General features: G+C 55.5%; 3 protein-coding genes across 3 annotated transcripts in view; all 3 read left to right on the top strand.

Annotated features, from left to right (window-relative positions):
* The first annotated feature begins 10 nt into the window (after positions 1-10).
* Positions 11-3,147, top strand: LOC103618601 (proline-rich protein 36-like). The gene has a single exon (XM_017738375.1). The coding sequence runs from the start codon at positions 52-54 to the stop codon at positions 3,145-3,147; it is 3,096 nt and encodes a 1,031-aa protein (XP_017593864.1). The 5' UTR covers positions 11-51.
* A 124-nt stretch (positions 3,148-3,271) lies between these two features.
* LOC103618602 (uromodulin-like 1) lies at positions 3,272-5,716 on the top strand (the record flags this gene model as incomplete). Its single annotated transcript, XM_017738376.1, has 4 exons — positions 3,272-3,705; positions 4,180-4,336; positions 4,648-4,777; positions 5,299-5,716. Coding segments are annotated over 4 exons (873 nt in total), but the record flags the coding sequence as incomplete, so codon positions are not given.
* Positions 5,717-7,270: 1,554 nt separating this feature from the next.
* Positions 7,271-13,468, top strand: part of ANKK1 (ankyrin repeat and kinase domain containing 1) — an 8,121-nt gene continuing 1,923 nt past the window's right edge. Inside the window, exons 1-8 of the mRNA XM_008637028.2 lie at positions 7,271-7,936; positions 9,689-9,983; positions 10,353-10,504; positions 11,220-11,269; positions 11,354-11,509; positions 11,733-11,851; positions 12,719-12,764; positions 13,088-13,449. Coding sequence (XP_008635250.1) covers positions 7,749-7,936; positions 9,689-9,983; positions 10,353-10,504; positions 11,220-11,269; positions 11,354-11,509; positions 11,733-11,851; positions 12,719-12,764; positions 13,088-13,449 — 1,368 coding nt within the window. The 5' untranslated portion in view covers positions 7,271-7,748. The remainder of the gene's footprint in view (positions 7,937-9,688; positions 9,984-10,352; positions 10,505-11,219; positions 11,270-11,353; positions 11,510-11,732; positions 11,852-12,718; positions 12,765-13,087; positions 13,450-13,468) is intronic.

The raw sequence follows: 13,468 nt of genomic DNA on the forward strand, positions 1-13,468 counted from the left end.
GTCCCGGCAGGGCTTCAGCCTCCCGGTGCCTTTGCTCCTCCTCGTGCTGGGATGCAGCCCATGGGCCTCCCCAGCCCTGCTGGGAGAGGCCTCCACACCCCAACCACCTCATCCACAGCTCCTGGCTCTGGGTCCCGGCTCCAAGGAGCTTCTGCCCCTCCTGTACCTCAGGGAGCCTCGGCTGGGATGCTGCAGGTGAGCACAGAGCGCGACTCCAGGAGAAGAAGCAAAACTCCTTCTCCCCCAGTGTCCCCAGCAGCCAGCCCCGTGCCCAGCCCCTCTGGAGCACACGGCCACAGGGACCAGGCAGTTCCCCCTCCCAGCCCCACCAAGCCGGGAGCTCCTGCTCCAACCCTGCTCTCGTCCCATGCCCAGGGAAGCCATCCCAGCTCCATCACAGCACATCCTGGCCCAGGGGTGCCCAGTGAGGTCCCAGCACCCCTGGCCCAGGCTCTGGTGCAGCAGTTCAGGATGTCCCTCGATGCAGCTGCCAGGAACCTTGGCACAGTCAGAGGTGACCCCCTGACCCTGCTGCCCTCGTCCCCACTCTTGTCCTTTGTGTTGAAGAGCACTGATGGCATGATCTGCCTGCAGCCCATGCAGGACTCCCCTCTCCCCACAGAATTCCCAAATGCCAGTGTTGGGGGGCTGGTTTCCATCCAGCAAATCCTGGCAGCATCCAATTCTTCAGCGCTGGAGCTTGCAAACCTACAGCACCTGAGCCCTTCCAGCCTGGTTCTGGTCAGGCCTGTGTTTGTCCTGCTGCCCAGTGACAGAGCACACTCACAGGTGCTGCCCTCTCCTCAGGGTGACCACAGAGTGGCCCACCTGGCTACAAATGTGGGGACAACTGGGAGCAGCCAGGATATCCCAGTGAAAACCAGTTCTTCTTATCCCAGTGGGAAGTCTGTGGGACCTGAAACTGCTCTGTCCACTGTGTCCAAGCAAGAAGCAGAGAGAGCAAAAGTAACTTCAGAGCCAGTGCCAGTTGATCCTAATCCTACAGCCCTCAGGGGCTTGTCCCCAGCTGTCACCTCAGCCCCAGGTCATGTGCTGGACCCACGGATGAGCCCCACAGCGCAGACCATGCCCAGGCTGCCCGAGGAGATGCAGATTCCTGCTCCCCATCCCCAGCAGGCCACAGGCATTGCTTTGCTTCCCCTGTCAGCAGAGCCTGGCACCTCCCCGCTGCCACCAGAGCTGGTGTCCACTCAGAGCCCCCAGTCTTCCCCCAAAGTGGTTTTCACCACTGGAAGGCCACAATCTTCATCTGCAGCTCCTTTCCTGCCAGCAAAGGGACTCCGCGGTTCCCCAGAGCCTGCGAGCAGCACCAGGGCTGCAGGGCAGGGCCAGCACGGACAGGGAGGCTCCGTGCCCACCCCCAGCTCTGCCCATGCCCCCTGCACGGGGTGTTTGACCCCCAGTCCCCCGCCCAGGGCGTTTCCCAGCACCAAAACCCTGCAGTCCAGGCCACAAAGGCTCCCAGGCACCAAGGTGCTGCCATCACCAGTTGTTCCCAGCACGTCCTCAGCTTCCTCCGTGCTTCCAGCTGGGAATGAGCGCAGCGATTCCAGAGAGGGCAGCAGCACAGCTCGGTCTGGAGTCCCTGTGCCTGCCACAGCACCTCAAACCCCCATCACTGCTGGAAAACCTGGTCTCACTCAACGTTTGGAGTTGGAACTCACCTCCACTGTGCCTCAGCCCTTTATAACCACACAGAGACCAACACTGGCACCAGAGCAGACTCTGCTTTCCACAGAGGTCCAAAGGAAAACGCCAATTTCTGGGAGAGTTTTGGCTGTGGTGAGCCATGCAGGGATGTCTGCCAGTTCTTCTGCACCTTCCCCAGCTCCTGCTGGGCTGTTCTCACAGACCAGCACGGGACAAAGCACCAGGCCAGCTGAAACCAGCACCAGTGCAGGAGAAAGAGGAGCTGGTAAATCCCTGGGAACCAGCATGTCTCCATCAGCCGTGTTCAACACAAGGACACCACAGCCCCCCTCAGCAGCCCCGGGGAACAACTCCAGCCTGGCTTTAACTCCAGCCCAACCATCTGTGTCCACAGGCTCTGTTACTGCCCTGCAGGGACATCCCAAACCCACACAGGGCACGGCCCAGGCTCCAGCAGCAGCAGCAGCAGGGACTCCTCTCCCTGCAGCCGAGGGTGACAGAGTCGCTGCTTCGCTCGAAGGCAAAGAGCGGCTTCACCTGCCAACCCCAGCCCTGCAGCCTGCCCCAGACGGGGTGCTCAGCTCCTCAGGGGTGCTCTCTGCAGCGCTGGGGAAGGGTGAGGGGGCAGCAAGAGGAGAGGCAGTGCCCAGCAGGCAGCTGCCCACTCAGGCAACCGTGTCTGCTGCACACCCAGCATCACCCAGACTCCCCCTGGAGGACGTGTCCCACCCTCTGGAGGAGGTGTCCCACCCTTTGGAGGACGTGTCCCACCCTCTGGAGGAGCTATCCCACCCTCTGGAGGAGGTGTCCCCCCCTCTGGAGGAGCTATCCCACCCTCTGGAGGAGGTGTCCCCCCCTCTGGAGGAGCTATCCCACCCTTTGGAGGAGGTGTCCCCCCCTCTGGAGGAGCTATCCCACCCTTTGGAGGAAGTGTCCCCCCCTCTGGAGGAAGTGTCCCCCCCTCTGGAGGAGGTGTCCCCCCCTCTGGAGGAGGTGTCCCCCTCTCTGGAGGAGCTATCCCACCCTCTGGAGGAGCTATCCCACCCTTTGGAGGAGCTATCCCCCCCTCTGGAGGAGGTGTCCCCCCCTCTGGAGGAGCTATCCCACCCTTTGGAGGAGGTGTCCCCCCCTCTGGAGGAGCCATCCCCCCCTCTGGAGGAGGTGTCCCCCCCTCTGGAGGACGCTGCCATGGAACAGGACTCTGCCCACTCCAGCCCTGGCACTGCTGCCGGGAGGAGGTGTCCCCCCCTCTGGAGGACGCTGCCATGGAACAGGACTCTGCCCACTCCAGCCCTGGCACTGCTGCCGGGCCCCCCACACCGAGAGCAGTTTCTGTCCCTGCTAATAGGCTCGTTAATCAGGGCACTCATCAGCCCGCTGTCAATGACCCTGAGCTGCTCCCAGCCAGGGACCTCATCCAGGTCCCTCCGGCCCCAGAGAGCCCCTCGAATTCCCCTGGGAGCCTGGCAGCTCTGACACTCCCGGGGGATCCCTGGCTGGATGCTGCGGGCACTGACTCAGCCCAGGAGCTGCTGCTGAGCACGGAGGGGGCAGAGGAGGGGGGCACGACGAGGGAAGTGACAGACGGAGCAGCTGAGGGCTTGGGGACAGCGGTGACACTGGAGCCTGGAGCGCTGGGGAGCGACTCACACCAGAGGAGGGGGCTGCACTCGGATGTCACCGTGCTGGATGGGCAAGTACCCCTGGCTCCCTGCTTTGGGTGTTGCTGCTGCAGCCTGGATGGGTTTCATTTTATTCCCTTTTTCTCCTTTTCCCCCCTTTTCCCTTTTTCCCCAGCCTTGCCATCGTGAGTGACTCCTGCGGCTCCGGGAACCACTCGGTGCAGCTGAGCCTGAGCCCTGCAGGGGCCACAGCCCCCGAGATCCCTGGATCAGAGACTTCCCAGGACACCTTCCTGGCTCTGGTGGCCCTGCAGAGCAACAGCAGCCAGGCCCTGCTCCAGATCCACTCGTGCTGCGTGACCCCCTCCGCCAGCCCCGGGGCTGCGGGTGCCCAGTGCTGCCTCTTCCACAGGTGGGAATGGGAAAGATCTGCCTTCATTTAGGATTTATGGGAATACACCATCCTGCTCCCCCCAGGGGCTGTCACAGGTGTGCAGCATCCCCTTCCTGCTGGGGAGGCACATCCCAGGACAGAGCAGTGCAGGGATGCTTCTCCACGTCCCCATTGCTCCACCAGCATCTCTTCTGTCTGCTCGAGGCCAGGGGAACGGGAGGATCCATTAACCGGGGTTTGTAAACCCACTGGGGTGTGAAGGGGTCGATTGGCACACCACAGCAAAACCAATGTCCCAGAAACAACTCTGCTGCTCTCGGGCTCCTGAGCAGGGCGGGCACAGCCGGGAATGCCAATATTTGGGGGATTTTCCTGTATCTTGGATGTAGACGCAGGGGTGTGGCGTGGAGTTTGTGCAGAGCTGTGCCAGCAGATCCTGCTTTAGTCAGGGAGAGCTGGGATTTGGAGCTGTTTGCCTTTTGTTCCTGCCAGGCTGCCCTGGGAATGCAGACATGTCCAGCTGCTGCAGGGCAGCGGCTCCAGAGCCGCCAGCTTCTCCATCCAGCTGTTCCAGATGCTGAACCACTCCGTGGCCTACCTGCACTGCGAGCTGAGGGTCTGCCTGCCAGGCCAGCCGGGATGTGAGCAGGTACTGTGGGGTGGATCTGTTCCCACAGCACCAAGGAGGGATTTGGTGCTCCCAGAGTCTCCACACCAAGGTCACCCCATGGCCACCCAGTCCTTGGTTAAAGTCTGGGACAGCAGTTCATGGTGTGGAGTGGTGGCAATAGTTGGTAATCGCTAAGAAAAGGAGATCAGAGAATAAAGATTTACATTTGTGCAGGTCCAAGGATTGCAATGACAGCAGAGGTGCCTGAGGATGCCTGGGGGCTGTGCCCGGGCCCTGGGACAGGATGTTCTGTTCAGGACACTTCCAGGTGTTTTCCATGTCTTTCCCAGGACTGCTTGGAAAGTGTGGAGCCCCTTCCCCAGCCCAGTGACAGGACCAGCTATGGAAACCTGCACAACCTGGTCTCCCTCGGGCCCGTTTGGAGGATGAACAACAGGTTTCTGTATAAACCAGTGGAAGGTGGGGCTCTCCTGGTTCTATTTCTCTGTCTCTTCCAGAAGTTTTTGCTCAGCTTTTCCTGCTGCAGGAAAAAAGCATCTTTTTAACAACTTTCTTGGTTAGATTATATCCCAACAACTCCTCAGCTTTGCTTTGACCTTCCTAAATCCCAAATATTGTGGTTAATCAGTGTTACATCCCACAGAGTTTCAGCCAGGAGACACAGCCAGATGCCTCCTGTGAAGGAACTGAAGCTTTAGGGGGAGGAAAGAGGAGAAAAATGAGGCAGAATGTTCTCTATCTGTAAGGAACTGCAGCATTTTGGTGCAGAATGAGGTTGGCCATAGGTCAGGAGTGTTCACAGGTGAAATACAGCAGCTGGTTAATGTTAATTAGATGTTTATAGCTATTAGAAAAGAGTGACACTGAACTGGTACAACACGAGAGACTTCTCAAAACCCACTGGCACCATCCCTAACTCCTTGTGTCTTGTTTGTGCAAAGAACATTTTTCACTGCTCGATTCCCTCTCTCTGTGTCCAGGTGCTGGTCCTGCCATGCTGCTGCCCATCCTGCTGGGATCCCTCACTGGCTTTGCAGTCCTGGGCAGTGCTTTCATGGGCCTGTGGCTGCACCACCGGCAGAAAGCCAAGCCCAGCCGTTATCCCCCGTTCGGAGAATTCCATGGGCTGTGATCCCGAGCAGCTGAACTGCTCCTGCAGCTCCCCCAGCCGTCAGAGAAGCAGCTGAATTTGCTTTGCTTCTGTAGAGCTTCTGCTGAGCCAGGGGGCAGGAGATGCCACCTCTGCTCCGAGCCTGCTTCTCCTTCCTTCCTTTCCTTCTGCATCAGCGACTCCACAAACTGCAGGGTAGAGAAGGAATCGTTGTAGTGCTCCAGCTGCCAGGGAGAGCAGAGCTGGAAGCCCAGCACAGGCTGGGCACAGAAATGGGGAAGCAGAGAGGAGATCAGGGGCAGAAGAACCCAGTGAAATAAAGCACTGGAGCCTGCCACCAGGGAGAAATGGTAGGAAAAATGATGGAATTGGGAGTGTGGACAGGACCCAAGAGCTCCAGAGATGTGTTCCCTCGGCTTTACAGCTTTCCTCACCTTGGAGGAGCCAAGTCCCTTCCTCCTTTCCCTTTAGTCCTCTTGTTTTCTCCAACAAGTTCCCACAAATGGTCGGAGAACTCCAGTACCAGATGGAATCTGCTGGAATGCACTGGGGAGAGGCATCCATAGGATGGGGGATACAAACAAGGCTTTCCTGGGAGTGCGCTGGGGTTTAGGGGCTGGCTGTGGGAGGGCAGCCAGGGCGGTGCTGTGGAGAGCCCCCAATGGGCTCCAGCCCCACTTCCCTCTGTCCCAGAGGAACTGGGGCTGCTCCATCCTGTCCAGGACCTCCTGCAGCAGCTGCTGGTGGAGAGGAATGGAGCGACCTCGTGGGGTGTGGAAGGAGCTGCGACACAGAGAGAGTGGGCGAGGAAAGGCACCTCTGGCAGGGATCTCCCTGTGTGTGCTGGGAATGACCAGCAGGACTCCTCAGCTGCTGTTCCTGCTGTCAGAGCCGGAACATCCCGGAGCTGTTGGCCCAGAAATGCACCTGCAAGGTGTGGGGAGGGACAGAAGCAGCTGCTGCCCCTCTGCAGCCATGGACTGAGCGTGTTCCCCCAGTGCCTCCCCGCCTCCTGAACTCTCTGTAATAAAACCTGAGCATCGCAGTGTTTGTCTTGTCTGTGCCTCAACCTGAGGGAATGCTGTGCTTGTCCTCAGCTCCAAAACAGTGTTTGGCAGGTGGGCGTGGAGGGGAGCAGGGCATCACTGCTGGTGGGCAGCTCCCAGGGAGTGCCAGGGCATTGGCAACAATCAGGTTCTAATGGGGTTTTTTTCTCCCTAAAAGGCTGCAGAGCCTGGCTGGCTTTTTTCCCTTTTCTTTTCCTTCTTTCCTTCAAAGAAGGGAGTCCACTGCTGGGGCACCTCGTGTCAGTGTAACAGAAGTAACTCACATTTCCACCTGGGTCAGGCTTCCTCCAAGGTTTTCTTCAAGGTTCTACTGCAGAACTAAAAATCCCAAGTCAAGGTTACTGGCAGTGAGACAATTACCCTGCAGCAGTGCTAATTATTATTTGTATTGCAGTAGCACTGAGGAAAGCAGCACCACCTCGTTTTTGACAGAGTTACCTCCAGAGAGAGCTGAGGCATTAAAGACACAAATTCACAAGACCCAGACAAGTGTCTTTAAAGCCTTTTACAGCTGAAGGTGTGCGTGCTGCTCCTGGTGCTCACACGGGGAGGGTTGAACTGCTCTGACCAGCCTTAGTTCCTCCAAACACCCTTTTCCAGGGATTTGACAGCAGATTTTATTGTATCCCTGAGGGGACTGCTCTGGTTTACCACATTTCTGGTATTTCTGCTGAGGTATTTTCTCAGGCTCATGCACTCATGTGCTAGTTCTGGTTGTTTGGGGTTTTTCTCTGTTCTTTATCTTTCTAGAGTGTTTTCTACCTCTCCATCCAGCTACTTCTGGGGTTTTATTTTTTTCCTCTGTTCATCTTTCTAGAATGTTTTCCACCTCTCTCATGTACAGTTCTGCACAGGATCCTCGTGCATTTCTCTGTTCCCTTCAAGCATCACCCAGCCCCACTTCCCCACCTCCTCTTCCCCCAGGCTGTTCGGATGCCTCAGGTGAGGAATCCCATCCTCAGCAACCACTAAAGGGTTGTTGTTTGCACCATTTTCCACCTGGAATTCTTTGAGGATTTGCCCACCCAGCGCTGGAGAGGAGAGAGCAGAGCCACATTCCCAGGCTGGAATTAATGCAGCTCCTGTGTGAACTGAACGCGGCAACACTGAGGATCCACCTCTTGGCAGCAGCTGACAGGGCTCCCCTCAGGTGAATCCCCACCTTCCCGGGCAGGGCAGGGCAGCCTGAGCTCCTCTGTGCCTCCTGCCAGCAGCCAGGCAGGAGGAGCAGCCGGGCTGTGCCTGCTGTGCCATGAGTGCGGAGCGGGGCCGGCAGCTGGGCAGCCTGACCGTGTTCAACAAGGAGGATTTCGAGGATGACTGGGTCCGAGTGGCCAGCGGAGGCTTTGGCCACGTGTACCAGGTGAAGCACAGGAGGTGGAGGACGGTCTATGCAGTGAAGTGCTCCCCGTACCTGCTGCAGGACTCCAGCACGGACAGGTAACCCTGCTCTGCTCTGCTCCGCTCCTCACTGGCCATCCCAGCTGCATGGACTTGGGGTTAAAACTCAGGGAAAGTCAAGGGTTTGGCACCCAAAGGGAGTGGGAAAAGGGTGTGGAGTGCTGCCTTTCCCTGTCTCATGTGTGGATGTGCAAAGGGACACAAGGAACCAGGGCTGACATCTGGGGCTGAGGGCAGCATCTCAAACATGCAAAAAGCAGCCTGGTGACTTACTTGCAGCTTTCACTGCCCATTGGGGCTGATGTGTATCAATCACACTGAATTAATCACCCAAATCACCAGGTTTAGAGATGAGGGGCAGAGGATTTACAGCTGGTTTTACTGCCCTGCTCCCGTAGCCTCCAGACATCTCTTTCCTCTCCATGGAGCACCTGCTCCTCTCGACTTCTTGCTCTGTCTCTCACCTTGCAGAGACCCTTCTGGTGCCCACCTTGGGTCTGGAGATGGAGCAGGGCCAGGTAATCACAACCACTGCTGATAAAACATCCAATACAGCCAGAGCTGATGGAGAAACAACTGCATTGATGAAGTTATTTAATTTAAAATTTCGCTCCATTCAACTTGGAAGGATCCTGCCTGGGTAAAAATCTCACACTTGTGTGATTTCTTGTTACTGATAACAACTGAGCTCAGGCTGAGCAGTGACTGTCCTCAGTTTGCTCTGCAGATATTATATTTGCATTTTGTTCTTGTTTGGGGGAGGAAAAAAAAGAGTCAAATTAATCAGTTTTACTTCTGTGTCTTATCAATTGTAGTAAAATACCTGAGATTCCTCAGCCCACGGGGAGGTCTCACTGTGAGGAGCCTGCCAGAGGAAGTCTGGCAGAAGATTTTGCTTGGCTGAACCATTTTAGATCAATTAATGGCCTGGCCTAATTGTTGGCAGCTCAGCTCCGTTCCCAGGGTGTGCTTTTTAAAGGCACTCCTGGCACTTTGCTGCTTGGCTGCTTCTGGAGCTTGGAGAACCAGTTTGCCAGAGCTGGCAGCGAGGAGCAGACGTGCCTGGGTTCCCCCTGGGAGCAGAGTCACAGTGCCCAGGGACAGAGGGCTGCAGGCACAGGTGGAGCTGCAGGAATGGCCAAGGCATGACACGGGGCTGTGCCTGCTCCTGGCATCCTGCTGCCAGGGGAACACCGGGAATTTCATGGACTCACAGAGTGGTTTGGGTTGGGAGGGATCTTAAAGCTCATCCAGTGCCACCCCCTGCCATGGGCAGGGCCGCCTTGCACTGTCCCAGGCTGCTCCAGCCTGGCCTTGGGCACTGCCAGGGATGGAGCAGCCTCTGGGAATTCCACCCCAGCCCCTCACCACATTCACAGGGAAGGATTCTTCCCCAGTATCCCAGCTGCCCCTGCCCTCTGGCAGTTTAAAGCCATTTCACCAGAGTGTGACAAGCACAGGCTCTCTGTGGTCACTGGAGGCCTGCTAAGGACCGAAATAAGTGCAAGTTTTTCATCTCTTTCCTTGTGGTGGCTGATTTTGCCCAAATAAACCTCAGCTCATTTTGGGAAGTCACAAGACCTTCTATGTCAGATTTTAGTCTGCAGAGGATCACTGTGTGGCACCATTATCATCAACTCAAGGGGAAATTGGGATGAACGTTTTTGGGGTAGGCAGTGCTCAGAAAGGCTGGGTATCACTGAGTTACTACAGAGTTACTGAGCCTGTGAATCAACTGATAAAATTTCTTGCTTCCACTGTATTTTTTGGGTTTTGTTTTCGTTTTTCCAGGACCAGCATGAACTGTCTAATGGAGGAGGCAAGCAAGATGGAGAAAATCAAATTCCAGCACATCGTCACCATCTACGGGGTGTGCAACAGCCCTCTGGGGATAGTGATGGAATATATGGCCAGGGGGTCCTTGGAGAGGATCCTTCCCACTCACAGAATGTCCTGGCAGCTGAAATTCCGGGTGATCCATGAGATGGGCTTGGCCATGAATTTCCTGCACAGCATGAGCCCTCCTCTGCTGCACTTGGATCTGAAGCCAGGGAACGTCCTCCTGGATGGGAATATGCACGTCAAGGTATGGCCTTAGTGCTGGGTTCGTTATTTCTCAAATAAGGGAGAGGTTCTTTTTGCCAAACGAGTATCCCAGTAAATCAGGTTCTTCAGGAACATTCCGTGAAAGATTGACCTGTGGGGCTTTTAAGAAGTAGCTGGTGTACAAATTACATGGTGTTCTCAAGATCATACAGGGAATCTGGGCCAGCACTGGGAATTTAAGGCTCCAGCTGGACTCAGTGGCTGCAAATTGTCAGGGTTTTGTCAGGTTCCAGCTGCTGGGCACCTTCTCCTGTCCCTGACCCCAAAGGATGGGAGGATGTCCAGGTGACAGGAGGAGGGACGAGTGTGAGCACACATTTTGGGGCACTTTCCCTGTTTCTGCTTGCAGATCTCGGACTTTGGGCTGTCCAAGTGGATGGAGCAATCCAGCAGGATGCAGTACATCGAGAGCTCAGCTCTGAGGGGCACTCTGAGCTACATCCCCCCCGAAATGTTCCTGCAGAACAGCAAACCCCCGGGGATCAAGTACGATGTGTACAGGTGAGGGCTGCCACGGGGCGCCCAGGGGTGTCCCCAGGCTCTTACACACAGCCAGGGGAGCTGCAGCACTGCCAGGTGCCATCACACCCTGTTTTGTTGCTGTGAGTTCTTATAAAAATGACTGAGATCAGAGCCCAGAACAGCCAGTGCTGCTCTTTCATCCCAGTCACTGCTGAGATTCATTCTGGGTTTCAAACAACCTCAATACTGGCTTATCAGCCTCAGTGTTCAGCTTCATTTTGGTCAGGAATGGGCAGAGAAATTTCAACTTGGCTTTTTTCCTTTTGGGCAAAGAGCTTTGCAGCACATTCACAGGAGCTCCATGTCTGTGTCTGGAAAGCCCTCAGCTCCCTGGCCTCTACGGCACAGAGTGATCCAAGGCAAGAGGGAAAGGGAGATTTGCATGGCCACAGGAACTTGCAGTTCCCAGGGCTCTAAACCCCAATGTGAATAAAGTGGAAAAAAGGCACTGAGAGCCTGACTTTGACAGGAAAGGCTCCAAGTCACTCATTCACTGCACAGACCCTTTGGAGTGTGATGACCCCACTCTTAAGAGAGACATATGAGGCAGAATCATAAGGCCTGATTTTTTTGGCCTGGGGGTTGAAATCCTTCCCTCCTGAAGAACTTCCTTGCTGGTTTTCCCGTTTCTCAAGAAGTAGAAGCAGTAAGTGCATTTAATGCCCAAGTGCTCACGGTCTCTGCTCTCCTGCAGCTTCGGGATCGTCATCTGGGAGGTCCTTATGCAGAAGAAACCTTACGCAGGTAAACACGAGCCCTGCACCCCTGGAATGTTTATTCCAGCCGTTTTCCCTGGGAGAACACCCAGAGTGTGCTGGTTTCTTCCAGGGGCCAACATGATGGCCATCATAGTGAAGGTGGCAGCGGGCAAGAGGCCGGGGCTGGAGCTCGTCAGGGACGATTGGCCCGGGGAGTGCCACCAGATGGTCGACCTGATGAAGAGGTGCTGGGACCAAGACCCCAAGCAGAGGCCAAGCTTTGCAGGTGGGACTGGGATGTGGATTAGCCAAGGGTCAGCGCCATGGCTTGACAAGCAGGGGATAAGTTTATGGGTAGTTTTCCCGGCTACATCTCCAAGATTTAACAGCTTGGTGCCCTTTTGCTGTCACACATCCCCTTCATCCCTTTTCCCTTCCTTGTCACGTGGGTCCTGCCTGGCTCTGGACCCCGGGGCAGCCTGCACAGCTGAACTGCTCTGCCCTGGCAGATATCCCTGTGGAGACAGACGTGCTGCTGGCACTGATCCAGAGCCTGGTGCTGGACCCGGAGAACGAGCGCCTTGTCAGGAAGATGTCCCACAAACCGGCCATCTCCAGGAGCCAGCAGGTCAGGAGAACCCCCAGCACCCCTCAGGAAGTTCCACTGAGTCTTCTCCTTGTTCTTACCAGATCCTGAGCCTGTTTCCCCTCTCAGAGGTGCACATCAGCACCTTTGCAGGGTGTGTCTGCACAGGTTGTGCCTCTGTAATTCATTTATGGGGATAAGACACTTGCAAATTAATTAACAAATGCACTAAATAGTCCGAGAGGAAAACCCTTTTCCAGACCTGCTCAGGTGAAGTGGGTTTATCATGGTGGCCTCAGAGACTGAAAGAAACACAAGCAAACACAGAATCACAGGGGTTCTGCTCATGGCACAGAACTGAGGATGTTCCAGTCTGAACAACTCTCACAGAAATTAAAAAAATAGTTTCAAATCCCCGTGTTTCTCTGGCTAAGAAAAAAAATCAGGCTTCTGGCTAGTCACAATGTAATCCCAGCCACTGGAGTAACTGTGCCCAGAAAACAGGGAGAAATAGGAGTTGGGAATTATTGGTATTTAGGGGGTTTTGCCAAGCTGTGCAAGCAACCAGAGGCCTGAAGAGGTGGGGGCTTGGGGGTCCCTAAACAACAAAGGAAATCATTTTGGGATGCTGCCGTGCAGTCAGGAAGCAGAATATGTGTGCATTTGGGAGCAAATGAGCATGAGGAGGAAAAGCTCATGGATATCCAGAGATCGTCTTCAGGCTCCTCCATTCCTGTTGTGTCATGATTTGCTCAGCTGAGTTTTGGGTGCAAAAATCGGATTGGATAAAAAACTCTCAAATGATGACACAAAACTGCAGAGCAGCAGCAAAGAACTTTGTGCAAACATTACAGGATGCAAATAAACACTTTGTCTTACCCTTTTTCTTTCCCCCTTTCTGAAAACAAGAGTGACAAAGAGGAGTTCACCTTCCCCCGAGACACCAGGAGTGGGGGTAAGTAGGGGACTGACTTTATAATTGAAAATTAAAGCAGGGGAAGCTACAAAAATTGTCTGGTTTTTTTGTAGGATGTGGCTCATAAGGTTCTCCACATGGGTGACATTTTGAGTTAAGGAAAATGAACTATACAGGAAATAGATACTGTGAGGGAGAGGCCAAATATCCCACTGCATGTCTGGCCTTATTTTATATTCCTTGTCTCTCAAATGACTTTATTTCATGTCATTCTATCAGGAGTCACATGCTCTCCCTCCCTTCTTGGGAGTTTTCCACTCTGTTTCACTCTTTTTTCTCCCATTTTGTGTCCCTGCCTTTAGGAAAGGATAACCAGGAGGTTCCTGTCCCACCTCCGTGCAGGGAGGCTGGGAGCCCCGAGGAGATGGTGCCCGAGGAGCTCTGCAGGGTGCACGAGAACGGCCTGACCCTGCTGCACCTCATGGTGATGCAGGGCAACGTGGGCAAGGTGCGCTTCCTGATGAGCGGCAGGGCCAGCGTGACCAGCCCGGCGGGCTGCGGCTGCACCCCGCTGCTCATGGCCGTGCAGAGGCGGCTCCCAGAGATCTGCTCCATCCTCATCGAGCACGGGGCCGACGTCAACGCGCCCGACGAGGACGGCTGGACCCCGCTGCACTTCGCCGCCCAGCACGGCGACGACAGGACCGTGCGGCTACTGCTGGGAGCACACGCGCGCCGCCACG

Source organism: Corvus brachyrhynchos, unplaced genomic scaffold, assembly GCF_000691975.1.
Source record: "Corvus brachyrhynchos isolate BGI_N302 unplaced genomic scaffold, ASM69197v1 scaffold46, whole genome shotgun sequence".
NCBI classification, from domain to species: domain Eukaryota; kingdom Metazoa; phylum Chordata; class Aves; order Passeriformes; family Corvidae; genus Corvus; species Corvus brachyrhynchos.